The 14680-nt window shown below is 43.5% G+C and overlaps 1 protein-coding gene across 1 annotated transcript; it reads left to right on the top strand.

Moving 5' to 3' along the window:
* The first annotated feature begins 1753 nt into the window (after positions 1-1753).
* Positions 1754-9945, top strand: LOC134519194 (small integral membrane protein 10-like protein 2A). The gene is made up of 2 exons (XM_063342992.1): positions 1754-2059; positions 3430-9945. The coding sequence occupies exons 1-2, from the start codon at positions 1865-1867 to the stop codon at positions 3448-3450; spliced, it is 216 nt and encodes a 71-aa protein (XP_063199062.1). The 5' UTR covers positions 1754-1864; the 3' UTR covers positions 3451-9945.
* The last annotated feature ends 4735 nt before the right edge of the window (positions 9946-14680 follow it).

Genomic DNA, 14680 nt, shown 5'->3' with positions numbered 1-14680 from the left:
TCAGTACACATAATGGGGAAGGGCACGGAGATGGCAGGGAATCTGAATTACCTTGGAATTCCAGTGTAGGGCCTGGACACATCTCGGTTCCTGTGCCTCCAGTACCAACAGGGTTATTGAAAACTTCAGATGAGGAGGAAATAAGATAACTCTGCTGTCTTCTCAAACCAGACGTGCTGAGCAGCCACAGAAGGGAGGATGAGGACACCACACGGCGATAAAACCACTGCTGTGTACGTCACTTTCCTGCTTGCAGGAGTGCTATGTCCGTCTTTGGAAAACTTTGTGACAGAGGTTAAGTCGCTGTGGAATCAGAACTACTGCATGAACTTTACGGGTAACACTCATAACTTCCGGCTCCTGCCTTCTTTTTTTTTTTATAGGGTTTGCTGTAATGATAACCCAAAGGATACTTACTGAATGAACTGATGGGGAGAGCGGGGGCTATTATTTCAAGTTCTCCAAAATGAAAACAGTGCAGATAACAAGTCCTTTGAAATTTTCCCTCTTTGGAATAGTAAAGGTAGGCTCAAGACAGCCAGGCGTGCATAGACAAACCATAGACAGATCAATGCTGGCCTCAGAGAGGATCATTCATCTTTGATTAAAGAAGTGGCAGAAGCCTGTGACAGAAGAGGGATCTGAAAAGCTTTGAATGTGCTAGGATGCTCTTTGGACAAGTTCCTGAGAAGGTAGGTTTTAAGATACCTTTTCTTTGAGACCTTTTTGATCTGAATGAGTGGTAGTTTGCTTTGTAAGTGTCAGTAGGATAATCTTAACGCTGAGACAACACTGAACTCCACAGCCTGAAATTCATTCAGATCTGCTTAGAAGGCCGAAGCTGGAGAACTGGGTCTGAAGGAAGTAGATCGGGGATTTATTTCCACGCTAAGAAGAGTCTGTCTAGGGGCCTGAGATACAAATGGGCTCCTTCAGGTCTGTTCAGAGGCTGGACGGAGTTAACGTTAAGCACAGCTCCCCTCACTGGTTCTGCCACTTAAAACCAGCCTCTCCCCCTTCTGAGGGGCCGGAGCTGCCGACACCCTCTGCCCATGAAACAGTCCCAGTCCCTGGTGCCTCTGCTTTCCATGAGCGAACTGTTAATGGCTTCCAGGCGCACACGGGTTTCCAGGGGTTTTCCACTCTATTATGTAGCTAATGGATTACAGAGAAAGGGATTGCAGATAAACCCAGGAAAGTGTCTGGTTTTGTTCTGGAATTATTCTTTCTCTGTGTGCCAGTGTGATTCTGCGTCAATAAAATAGTACTTGACAGAATCACAGAATCATTTACGTTGAAAAACACCTTTAAGATCAAGTCCAACTGTAAACCTAGCACTGCCAAGCCCACCTCTAAACCACGTCCCTGAGCACACCTACACGTCTTTTAAATACCTCCAGGGATGGCGACTTACAAGTTTAGGTCATTTTTGTGTTTCATTTTACAGCTGATTGAAGGGAAGCTCAATAGAGCAGTCCTGGGGTGAAAAAAAGGGGCCTGCTTTGTAAATGGTTCTAGTCATCTGTTCATCTTTTGGGGCGTCTCCCCTGGCGGCAAAGCGAGTTTTGATCTCAAAGAGCTTCCCGGGAAACTGTTTCGCAAAATGTGTTGGAAATCTGCGGTATTTTGAAGTCGGAATAACTGATGTCTGGCCGTGAGGGGCGGGGCGGGGCCGGGCTGAGGCGGGACCCCCACCCGCCGCGCCCGCCTCAGCCCGGCCCCGCCCCTCACGGCCCCTGGCGGGCATGCGCGGCCCGCGCGCCAGACGCCGCGGCGCACGGCGGCGGGGTGACGCAGAGCCGCACGTACGGCGGCGGGGCCTCCTCCCGCCGCGGCGGCGGCGGCGGGGCCGCGTTGTGTTTTTATGGCGGCGGCGCTGCCCGGCCTGTCCGCCCTGGCTGCCCGGCTGTCCCGGTCGGCCGCCGCCCGCTCCTACGGCGTGTTCTGCAAGGGGCTGACCCGCACCCTGCTCATCTTTTTCGACCTGGCCTGGAAGCTCCGCATCAATTTCCCCTACCTCTACATCGTCGCCTCCATGATGCTCAACGTACGGCTGCAGGTGAGCGCCGGGGCCTGGAGGGGGGGTCGCGGCGGGGACCGGGGGGTGTCTCCGGTCCGGGTCTCGGCCCGGCGGCCCCCCGGGCTGGGGGCGAGCGGCAGTGTCGGTGCTGGCCCTGTCGCGCCGCTGTGGGCGGGGCCGCGGCGCCCCTCGGCTCGGTGACCGTTGCCGAGCCGCGGTCACCCCCACACCGCAGACCGTGCGGTGCCGTCTGACAGCGCGTCCCTGGCAATTGGCGGGGCCAATAAAACAAGTCCCTTAAAGTCAAGAACAGTTGTAGCAGGGAGAACGCAGAAGTAGTTTTAAATAATAACGTCACCGTGTGAAAATGACAGCTCGGATCTACTTTGCGGCTCCCCTGTCTTGAGCCCATTTGCGAAACATGGATCTCCCTGAAACAGCTCTGACCTGCAGACATTGGGAACTCTCACGCTTCGTAGGGTTGAAGTTCCGTTGGGTTTTGTGATGAAATCAGAGCTTTACTTTTAACTTAACTGGCAGCAGAAGCAGGCTGGAGACTGTCACAGCAAACATCTGCTCCAGCCAAGGGCTGGACACTTTCCTCCTCCCCATGAACGTAGCTGTCATGAAAGTTGTGACATCTGGCTATGGGCCAGGTGCTGAAAGACAAGTCTGGTTGCAGTTTGTGACTTGTAAAAGGTAAGTTGAAATGGGAAGAGGTCAAAATGCGGCGTCTCATTTTTATTTTTGGGACTTCTCCTACAGCTCTGAAGCTTGATATGGAGCTGCGTTGCCCAGAGTGTACACGTAGCTCAGTAACCTTGGGGGCTAAAAATGCTTTGCCTTTGCTTGTTATCTGTATTGGTACGCAACAGCTCGGCATTTGGCTGCAGTACAACCAGTCCCCTCTACCTGCGCCGGGGCAGCCAGTCTGGCCAGTTCCCTTTGGGAGGCTCTGTGCCGTACACTCTTGGTTTCCAGTGTTGCGTGTCTCATTTCAGCACGCATGTCCGTGTACAGGACGGTTACTTTAGTATTTGCCTGTAACTTTAAGCCTCTCATTAGTTACAGTCTGCATTTGTGTCAGTTAGGGAAAATCGTACTGTTACGCAGCCAATCTCTGGAGGTGCTCGTTTGCTGACTCACTTTGATGGCTGTTACCGAAAGAGAGTTTGTAGCAGATTAAACTGAAACTAGAAAAGAAAGTTTGTATTTGGGTGGACTTCCTACCCCTTTGGATGTGCTGGAGCAGCCTGCAGGGAGCCTTGTCTGTTTGGGCTACTGTTACTTTTTGCAATTGGGTTATTCTTTTTCTTTATGTTAATTTTTTGTGTTGTCTGTTTTCTGTATACTGGGCACCGAGAAACTGGGATATTAGTACACTAACTTCCTGCATTCTTTCTCTTTAGGTCCATATTGAGATCCACTGACTGGTGACGTGGTGTGCTGCTTGCGCTGTGTGCTGCAACTGGAGTCAGTCACACTCTTCCACAGATCCAGCCTGCTGTGAAACACCAAGGCCATGCTCCTCTTCGCTAGGGCTATGAAGAAAGAAGATTTAAAACAGAAACGAGTATGCGACAACGGCCCAGATCATCACAAGGCAGCGGCTCACCCGACACGCGCACATTCCGTGTTGAACAATTCTCAAAATTATAGTAGCAGTTTACAAAAAGAATTATTTTATTTTAACACCAGGAATTGTTCTCTCTTTAATACTATACCTCTGCCGTCTGTTGGCAAGGAAATGGCTCTGAGTTTGAGTGAATCAGCAGGGAGAAACTCAAGTGCAGCTGCTCCTTGGAAGGATTCATTTCATCTGCATTTTTCTTCTGAGAAAGACAGTCTTAATAGGGTTTCTCACTGCATTAATAGTATTTCAGTCATGGCCTGGCTGCAGGAAGCTTGTAGTTTCGCTGGAGACAGCTTTGTATTTTTTGCACACTTCTGGCTGGGAAATTTGCGGAATAATAAAAAACTGCAGTTTCTGGAATTAGAAATGAGCAGCAGCAAAGAGGATGAACCGCAGCTTGCATTTCCTAAAGAGTTGGAGCCTGGTGGACTTCCCAATCTCTGTTCTATTCCAGTTGCCTCACAGCATGAATATGCTTTGGGACTCTCAAGCAACCAGAAACCATGTATTTTTCTTTGTTACTTAAACCTCGTATCTTCAGAGCAAACACTTGGATACAAGAAAATGCTTTCAAATATACAATATGTGACTAACAATTTTCACATCATACAGCTAGTAATTTCTGTTCTAGCTTTTGCACTAGCAGGTCTCTGGTATGCAGTAGTGAAGGTAAAAGAGTACTAAGATTTTAATAATTACTGTTTTTAACATTAATAGAAACTTAATTGACTAAATAACAGAGACAAGGTTACAGTTCAGGTTTCAGTGAGAAGGAGACAGCTAAAGTAAAAATTATACTTGTGTAATTGTTAGTAAAACTGGCTGTTGGAATAATAGGGACTCTTTCTGTAAGAAATATCTGTGTCTGAGTGGAAAGAACTTCTTAATCTCAAAACCCTTTGGGACTTCTGGAGGTCTGCCATCAACACTAGACTAGAACTCAGTGTGATTGTTCAGCACAGATCCGTTGTTTTCCTTAGGGTTTGTATTAGCTGCGTGTCCTGCCTGCTGTTTACAGCCATTTCCAATGACACCGTTTCTTGTAGAATTGAGTTCCTGCTCTGCATCCATCAGTAACTAACGTGTCAGTCTTTAAAATGCTTTGAACTGGAAAGCTGTTGGGAGGGTGATCTTCAATACAGCATAATTCTCAGCAGTGTTCCTTCTCAAGGATGGTACTGCTCTAATTTAAACAATCTCTCATGAGCTTTATTGTGCTACAATAGACACTATAAACAATTTGCTAAAATAATGTTTTCTTTCCTCGAAAAAGTGATTGTTATCACTGAAGCATAGTAATCATTTCTGGGCCTGTTGACTTTGGCTTTGGGACAGATGGGGTTTGGCAAAGAATGGAGCACGCATGGTGGAATCAGTAGAGCTGCTGCGAATAATAATTTGCAGGAATATGCTCCCCTGGACATTTGGATGGAGAAACTCATTGTGCAGTAGGTCAAAGCTTGAACTCGGTGTCCCAAATTCTCAACAAGGGAGTCGCTGTAGGTGGGATTAATGTGCTGGAGGGACTTACTTAAAGAGCGAGGTCTCGATATGGGGAAGTTTTTAGGATGCATTTTCAGCTCACCCTTAATGCAGAGTGAAGTCATGCCAGTGATTCACACACCAAGCATCCTTTTTGCTAGATAATGTGTTTCCTTCAGGAAGGAGAGTAGGTGATGTTGCATTTTTTGGAAGGAGACTAGGTGATGCGGTGTTTATTTGGGCGTTAGCACACTTGTGTAGAGAAGTCCTTGATTATGAAGACAAGATGCTGGTTATCAGTGTTATGGGGAGAAATGTTGGAATTTTGTAACCCTGTTTGAGTGCTGAAAGTAAGATACACTACTTGTTGCGTTAAATGATATGTTGTGTTTTTACTGTCCCCATTGGTTGGCTATTTCTTCTGGATGTTAGAAGAGATAAAAAGCCATTTACTTTAATGTAGAAAAGAATTTTTTCCCTGGTCTGTACTTCTATTAATTGCTTAACTTCTAGACTTTTGACCATATGATTACCTCTCACAAAATTATCAAAAACATTAAAATAATAATGGATTATATATTTTAAGTAATTATTTTAACAGCAACAGCTTCCTCTTGATCAAACCATTCATACTGTTCACTGCCATCTCCACTGCTGCATTTTATCACCCCTGCGGTGGTATTACAGGAGTGTTTGTGGATCGAGATTGCTGAAGCAATGTGGGTCTGAAACCCCGAACACCAGAAACAAAGATACTTCTCCAAAAGTCTGTGTAGTTTATTTGAGTTACGGTGTTAAGCTGTTGTCTGCATACAGCTTGAACCAAAAAAACACTTGGCAGAGCTGAGGGTAGAGGAATGAAGGTGGGGAGGGGTTGGAGCCTATTTCAGCTGGCTTCATTGCTAAAGAAAACATTGTGCAACTGCATCTTAATCTCTGTAACTAGCTGTATGGGTAAAGAAATACTCCTGTGGGGTGAGCTTTTTTCTTTAAGTTGCACATAAACACAATCCTGCATCCACAGCTGAGAGCTTGAACTTCCTAGATAGCGAACCGGTTGGCAGAGCTGTGCCTGCAGTTGGTACCCGAGACCTCCCCAGTTCAGCGGGAAGAGGCTCGGCTCTGCTCTGCGTCTCTGGGGAACCGCAGTTACGTACAACAAAATCTTGCAGGTGATACCGTCAGGTCAATAGGCAGGAGGAGCAGCTAAAGGCACAAAGGCATTAATCCAGTTTTTAATGCACCTATTCTTCATGGTGATTTTAAAGGGGGGGGGATAAAGGGTGGGGCAGAAAACGAAACATGAGAGAAACCAGTTGTAAATTAGAATTGAACCGTGTGTGCAGTGGGGTGGGAAGGGTTGTCTTTATTGATGCCAAGCCTGTGCAGGAGGGGATCTTGGAGCGCTGAATCACGTTATGTATCACAGCCCAGCTAATACTGTCCTGTGTTAAGCAAAACTTGCTTTGAGTGAGTGGCCTTTAATTACTTACTACAGGATCACTTTAAATACATATACAATACAGCTAAGTGAAATGATGGAATTTTTTTGTGTATTATATGTATATTGAACATAAGATACAAAGAATATGTCTTAAGTGAGTGGATTTAATCAATTTTAAGATAGTTTATGTACTTTGCCTTGGATTTTGTTGCTTAAAACCTAAAAGGTAACTTTCTAACTCGAACATTCCTTCCGAGAGTCAAATAAAGGAGAGTTGGGTGTGTTAAAATCTCATGTAACATACTGCACTTTAAGCTCGTGGAGGCCATAAGTTGAAAGCGCTGTTCTTGCACTAATGGAACTGCGGGACTGGCAGCGACAACACTCAAATGGCTTTTACTGGCTGGGGGAGAACAGTGAGCCGTAATGATGGCGATCCTTGGAAACTGTACCTAAATCAAACACTATAAGGCTTAGGCTGCTGTTCTCTTAACTCATCTCAAAAGATGGAAGGTGTCTCAGCTAAAAACCAGTTTGCATGGAGTTTTGTGGCTTCAATAAGTCAGATGTGGAAACCGCTTTTCTGAGTAAATGCGCTGTTAGGGCTGAGACGGAAGATCATTATAGTACAGAAGAATAAGGTTTTTAGTGGGGTAAGGGACCTTTACACTGAACCGGGAGTTGCCTTCTTAATTCCAGTTCCTCTTTCATCTTGCTGTTCTGTTGGTGTTGGAAAAAGGTGTTTCTAAGCAAACTGTCAGGGTTCTACTAAACAGCTCCCACTTTCTAAAATTTCATTGATCAGCGTCTAGGTCCTTCCTGCCATAGATAGCAGAGTTCTATTTCTGCCATTAGAAAACAAACTAAGTAAGCAAATATTCAATATTTAGAGAATTACCTAGTTGTTTCCCTTAAATGTACACTTGAGTGGAAATTTACTATATGGTGTACTGCTTTGAAAAAGAACATATACTTTTAAATGTGTGCGCACAGAGCTCTGCATGTAGCTAAAGTGTCTTATCGCAGTATGATGTTGGAATGCGTCTGCAAATGCTTATTTACGTTCTGACATTTCGGTGCACGGTGCAGTAGGGATGGTGGTGTCCTTCTCCGTGTGACATTAGCCAGTGCGATCCTAGAAATCACCTGCGTGCATCATCATGCACCATGAGACAATTTTATCTGTAGACATTTTTTAGCCTTTTGCTTTTTCAGTGTTGGGTTGTTTGGGGGTTTTTGTTTGGGGTTTGGTGTTGTGTTGTTTGGGTGGTTTTTTTTTTTCGTGTGTTTTGTTGGCTTTTTTAGGACTGTAAAGACTGCACTTTCTTAAACTTTGCCAAAGTTTGCATTCTTTCTCCTTTTCTCCTCCCTTGCCCCTCCTTATAGGTATACCCACCTTTAATTTTTGGATGAAAAGTACGTATGTTTTATCTTCTCCTAATGTTTTATCTTCTTGTCAAGTCGTTCCTTTGGTTTTTATGGCCTGGTGTTACCTATATTTTCTTTCTCTTCCCTCCCCATCATTTCTCAGCATAAGCATACGGTGATATTCTGTTCCGTTTCAAGAACACTCCCTGGCAATTAATTATGCATAACGAATTAACAGAAAGCACGTAGAAATGTAAGTGTCCGTAGTCTGTCATTAGGCCGTATGACTAGCGGTATATCTGACAGAGCAAGAGATAGTCAATGTGACTTATTTCTGCCTTTTCCCTTCAAAGCAGCTGCTTTGATTAAAATCTAATACTTCATTCAGATTTGTCGTACCTCTGTCAGCTGAGAACTGCAGCTGGAATGTGAGGCTTATCAAACACATTGAGGGCAAAACTGAAGAAACAGTCAGACTTGCTTCAATACTCTTCAGGTTTTTATGTCATTAGCATAACTTTCTGAAAAATTCACGTGAATGTGCTCTTAATACTTTGAAACCTTTTTTTCCTAAGAGTGCGTAGAATAAAATGTGTTCTGACACTTGTTTCTGTGATGTGCAGTCGGTAACTAGGGAAAAAAACTTTTTAGGATTTTTTTTAATATTTGTGACGAATCCCCTTTTTGCTATCTCAGACTACAGAGCCTCTGATCCTCAGGGAAGAGCCGCATTCGATAGAACTTTCAGGTAAACAGCTTGTTGCCTATGAGAATGTTAATATTTCTGATCAGCACACATATTTAAATACAAGGACACGGATATCAACCTGCGGAAGGTGTAAAAACAAGAGTCGTACGAAGTGCTGGAACGATGCTGTCCTTTTCCACCATGCGCTAAGTCAGTCCTTTGAAATCAATCCCGTGTCGTGTTCCAGAATCTCTTATCTTACTCTTTGGAACTGGTGATACGAGATTCAGACCGAGCAGATGGTTATTTCATTGTTGCATTCAATTGATGAAATCAATTTAAAAGCGAAAACATTTTAGAAAACAGCCTGAGGGACTTCTGTAAGGAAAATCTGCCATGAAAAGATCCGTTTTATTTCTGTGATCTCAGTATATTTATAGTCTGTTTTGCAAATCTCATGTCTTCCTTCTTTGTGGAAGATCTGTATAAACCTGGTAGCAAAAATGGTTAAAATTCAGACTTGTAAAAGTATTGGTGTTCTTTAATTTTCCGGTTGTAGTCAGTTTTACCTGTTGTCATCTATAAAAATACCTGGATGTAACTTAAGCTTTTGTTCTTGGAGGTAGGTAAATGTGGCGCCTAGCGCCCGATTCGTCACCTGAGGCTGAGGCGTGTTCCCCGAACTCTCGTAATGGGCCCAGCTCCCCGCCGTGACCGGCTGCTCCTCAGCGCTGACACCTGGGACGCTGTTGCCCACGCGGAACAATTCTAGTCTGTGGCCTTGTCTTTGGCTCTAATTTTTTTTTGTTGTTTTTTTGTTAATTGCAGTGTGGGAGATGGAGAAGGCTGGCACAGACCATTTTTGTTTGTTCCAGGGAAAGATGTTTACAACTTTGTATGTATTTTAGAAATTTATTGTAACACTTTTTAACTTGCAAGAGGAGTTTCCGTAGCAAACTTGAAGCCTGTTGTCCTAACGAGGTGAATACAGATTTTTGAATAACAGAGCGCTATCTAAGCTTACAGAAGCTGCTGATTGTGATGCTGCTCGCTTACACCACAGGAGGGAGTTACACGTCGCTCTTTCAAATATTTTCAGTTATGGCATCATTTTTTCTTAGTACAGTGCATTTCAGTTTATAAACATGCTGACTTTGAGTTGTGTTCTGGATTGTCACTGCAAATAGGTTAATGTACAAAATCAATACGCAGCGGTAATGTATTGTAACTGTTTACAATTGAACTCTGAATACCAATTGATGGGTTTTATCAAGCTATTTAAAAACAAATAAAAATCTTTTTAAAAATTATCTTTTGTCTGTGCTCAGGGAAAGAGCTGGGTTTGGTGCTTCTCATTCCAATTTTTCACTGTATAAATTGTACGGATGTACGTAACGAGATCCTGTTTCTGACAATATGAAGTCAGGCAGTGAGTGGCTATTTCAGAGGCACAATTTGAAACCTGTGTTTACTGAACACCAAACAAATCTAAAACCTGTGTGAAAAAGGGCTAAATGCCTTGGCAGGCTGGAATGTGAGCTGTAGGCCAGCTGCGCCAGGTTGGCCAAAAACATTCATTCACAGGCATTCTTCTTACATGCTTTTATTTTTTTAGTGACACGCCTTAACAAACCAGTTGCTGTCCATGTAATTCCAAGGTATTTCCTAACGGACTAGCGCTAATCTTGCAACACGCTCCCCTTCGGGAAGGGGAAGGCGAACCACGGTAAGTAAGAACAGCCCCAGAACCGCCGGGTGTTTCTCCTCAGGGCTAACATCACCTGAGTGTTAACAGATACGCCAGACCTCTTGTTTCTGCTGAATAAAATATTCACATTAAAGGAGTGGAATAAAAATGTATCTTCTGCTTGATGTTGCGCATTAAGGAATATATTTAAAAAAACAAACCAGAAACCCCTCTCCTCAGATCTCTCTTCTGAAAGTTGCTATCAGATGACTTTTTGATTCTAGACTCAAAAGACATAATTAACTTACAGTTTTTGTTTGATTTTAGGGCCCTTGATGCCACAAGTGATACGTTTTGAGGAAGTATGCTATTGTTATGTGCTGTATTTGTTCTGAAAAGAAACAGCATTGACAACCCTGAAGAAAAAGCCGATACCTTGAGTACAAAATGAACAAGTACTGTTTTTCTTGATGAATGCTGAGAGCATCCTTTCCCTCAAAACATGCATTTAGCAAAAAAAAAAAAAAGAAAGGGGGGGAAGGAAGATGAATGTACTGTGAAGTTTCAGCACAGGGCGGGACATGGGGAGGCCAGGAAGTGCCACCTCCCTGGGGATGCCTCATCGATGCCTCATCGCTCCCTCCGTGCTTGCGGCACGCTCCCAAGTCATGGTTTCTAACCTCTTTGGCTGCCCACCATCTTCCACCCACCTCCCTGTGACAGCGATGGGATGTTGCCTTAATTTCTCACCTTGTCATCGCTTTCAGATGGTTTAGCGGTAGTTTTACATATATATGTATATACATATGGGCATGATACCTGCAGTACCAGGGGAATTTCAAGGAACTCAGAATGCTTCTGTGAGTAAACTCGGGAACAGCCACGCTACCACGTGCGTATCCAGACCCCTTCCTGTGAGGATTTGAAGTTAGATTCAAGTTGGTGGCCTATGACTTTGGGGTCGTCTGGGTCTCTGTTCATCTCATACTACAGAATTCTATGAGAGCAGCTCATCCGCGCAGGAACCCAAATTGCCTCTGCAAATCTGAGCTTGCCAGAGGAACCTTTTGGCAGTTTAGACCCATCACAACATTTACCCCTTCCGTATGATTCTTGGCTCTTGCCTTTTCTGGCACATATCGCAGCTTAAAATCAAAACACCAAACCCTCCAACCAAACACAAATACCAAAGCTTCTACTGAAGATATTCGCATTTCTTGAGGAGAAATTTAAAAGTGGATGGAGTGCTTTGCCTTCCATGAAAAAAGAAAACACTGGATGGGGGGGTTCTGTTACCGAGAACTGTGGTGTGCTTGTGAAAAGCACGTTGTAAGTCTCGTGTGTGTTAGGAAGTGCCACGTCTGTCTGTTATCGCAGGTATCTTCTAGACATATCAAAACACTCCTTTATTTATCTTTAACCTCATAGTTCAAAGAAAAGAAACAAAAACCCCAAATGCATTTTGGAGTTCTTCCAAGCATTATGCATCGTTCAAAGAACCCCCGAGGGCAAAGGACCAAAACCAAGGCACAAGTCCAGCGCTCGCCTCCTGCTCACCGAACAAACGGCCAGCACTGATGACGAGCAGGATGGTTTTGATGCTCTTTTTTGGGAGCTAGCGGCTGGAGCCCGTAATCACTTTAGCTGGAAGTTATTCACAAATCACCCTTCTGAGGTCAGTAATCCCGTCTTGCTTCGTATAACGAAAAAACCTTTTCTACCTCAGAGATTCCTGATCGGCCTTCCAGCTCTTGGCCTGGCCTGCCCAGCACTGCAGGCTGCCCGCGCGACCTGCTCCACCCTTACAGCAGTTATAACGTTTCCAATTTCTGGTCTTTGCTCCCCTCCTTCCGTATAAAAGCATTTAAGATTAAAAAATTCCAAATAATGTTTTTATGATACTGTAGAGCACCTTTCCGAGGGCTTGCTTGTACACCTCAGGTGTCTGTCATTTTAGGTCAGGTTTGTAGATGTCGAGTTCTCTATCAGGCTGAAAATCAGAAACAACTACAAAAACTAGATTTACTTGCCAAGACAGACTGAAAGTGTTTTAGTTTTTCAAAGTTGGACAGCCGCCTTTTATCTTCTGTTCCCTCTAGCTGCTTTCTGAGTGAGAACATCTGTACAGACTGAGCAGGTTTCGAGCCTTCACGTTGCTACATGGCGTGTGTTCCCAACAAGCTGCTGTTAAAATAAAAGCTGTCTGGTCTGTGTTGTCACCGTCAAACATGATTTTCAGAGCTCTTCCTCACATTTTCTTGTTTATAATCATTCACTTGCAGTTGATAACTGTACCTTCCGATTTCTTTCTATTTAGCTAAACTGCTTACTTGCCGATGCCAGCAAGCTGGAAGTCTGTAGAGATTTTCATCACTGCGTGTTTTGAGCAGTTCATCAAGCTTCTTGGCTACTTGCTCAATTTACAGTTAATTCCTATATATTTTCATAAATTACCTATAAGGCACTGTAGCTCTTCCTGAACGGGTCATTGAGCAGTTTCTCTCCCTCACATAGGAAGTGTTTTTTCTGAAGGCCCCCCATTGAAACAGCATTGTCCAAAGGTTCGATTCCATTTTGCGTATTATTACTATGAAAGAACGCTTTCATCAGTGAAGACACCTCTGGTAAATATTTGTTACTCATTGGTACTTGTTAAATCCAGCAGCTGATCTGCCGGGGAAGGAACTGTGCTCCTGCCTCCTAGCAGATATTCCAGCTGTGATGGGCAACGACATACGCGAGGTGACCCCTCTCAACCCAACTCTTAAATCTGAGAGGCAAGGAATAAACTTGGGGAGTGCGTGGGGAAGACCCACCAAGAAAAAAGTCCTTTGGACATATTCTTGGTTTAATTTCAATGGGTCATTTTGCCAGAAACATGGGATGAGGTGTGAATTACAACTTGGGACAGGAGACAACATAGATACCATCTGATTTTCCTTTGTACCAGGAATTCAGGAGCTGGTGGGGTTAAATAAGGACTGGAAATGGGCTCAGAGGAAATAAAAAAGCAAAGGTATTTTACATTTGTTTTATGGAAAAGGAAAACTATTTTCCCTTCAGAGTTACTTCTGTTGTCCTTCCAGTCCCACACAGACCTTACAATAATGCAGAACTAGGTGAAGCAGTCCAATAAAAACGTGGAGGAAGCAAGCAAGGTTTCGGGTTGGTTTTTTTTTGCATTTCAGAAAGTGTAATCAATAAGAAAAGAAATCTGATAGTAGGATTTATCTGTTTAAGTAATTTATCGAGTGCTTTTAGTAGGACAAATCACTGCTTCAATCCTGCATCCAGTCACAGGAGGTCAGAGCTGGTCTCCAGCCTCGCTGCCCCCATCGGAGCTCTGTAAGCGCCAGGGTCTCCCCGGGAGCCAAGCTACGAGGCCTGGACTCGGGGGGTTTACGGAATATCCTTACGTTTGGGCCAGGTTAAAAGCCCAGGCCTCCTAAAAGTAGAGTCAGTGTGAATCTCCCCAGCAATTCAAATGGAGACAACACCATGTTCCTGAAGTGCTCTGAAAGTCACTGCATACTTTCCAAATACTGCACTCCTTATACAAGTGTATAATACACACAATGTAAGTGTATTATTTGGAAACAAAGAGCATTTACCAACTGAGAACTATAAAAATAAAATACACAAGGTCCAAAGTTACAGCATACTGGACGGTCTTCTAAAACAGAGAAAACTCCTAGGAATTCCTGTTTATAAAATGGAATAATTTGCTACTTTATTGGAATGGTTAAATTGATAACAGCTTTTGCTATGAATTTTTACATAGCTTCAGTCACTGTTGTTTTTTTAATCTTAGATATTCTCACCTGAACGGCACAAAGCCGTTGTTAACAAGGTTATTATTTTTTTGTTTCTCAGCTACACATTGTTCACCTGCAATATGCTGGCTCTTGCATGACTTTATTTAAATTCAGCTGCTTGATGTCGGTGGTGCAATTAAAGAAAAAGAAATTTAATATTTTTATCTACTACTAATAATCAAGAAAATACATTGAACTATCTTATTGAAACGTGAGTTAATTAAGTAACACCAAATGACGTTAATTAGAAAGTCCTTACAAGAAATTATGCTGTTAGAAGAAATGTGTATGAAAAAATATTTTCAGAGCTCCTTTTTCTTTTCACAGTTTAAATCACAACAAATTCTGCTTTCAAATTAATCTAACAAACATTGTTATGTTGTAATGATTTCTCATTATTGTAAGGAAGAATGCACAGTCGGTTTCTCCCAGTTATTCTAAAGGACGTTGCGACCGACACGCACATCGGCAGAGCGGTAATACAGTGTCTCCTTGCAATTTCCACTTACAACAGAAGCCACCCCAGCTAACAGTAAATAATTC

Source organism: Chroicocephalus ridibundus, chromosome 8 (genome assembly GCF_963924245.1).
Source record: "Chroicocephalus ridibundus chromosome 8, bChrRid1.1, whole genome shotgun sequence".
Classification (NCBI taxonomy): Eukaryota; Metazoa; Chordata; class Aves; order Charadriiformes; family Laridae; genus Chroicocephalus; species Chroicocephalus ridibundus.
This window is presented reverse-complemented; position numbering and strand designations above follow the sequence as displayed.

Excerpts from the sequence above, each read along its gene's own strand:
- LOC134519194 (XM_063342992.1), top strand. The coding sequence starts at position 1,865 with ATGGCGGCGGCGCTGCCCGGCCTGTCCGCCCTGGCTGCCCGGCTGTCC. Across the intron at positions 2,060-3,429 it reads TGCTCAACGTACGGCTGCAG|GTCCATATTGAGATCCACTG; the intron begins GTGAGCGCCGGG and ends CTTTCTCTTTAG.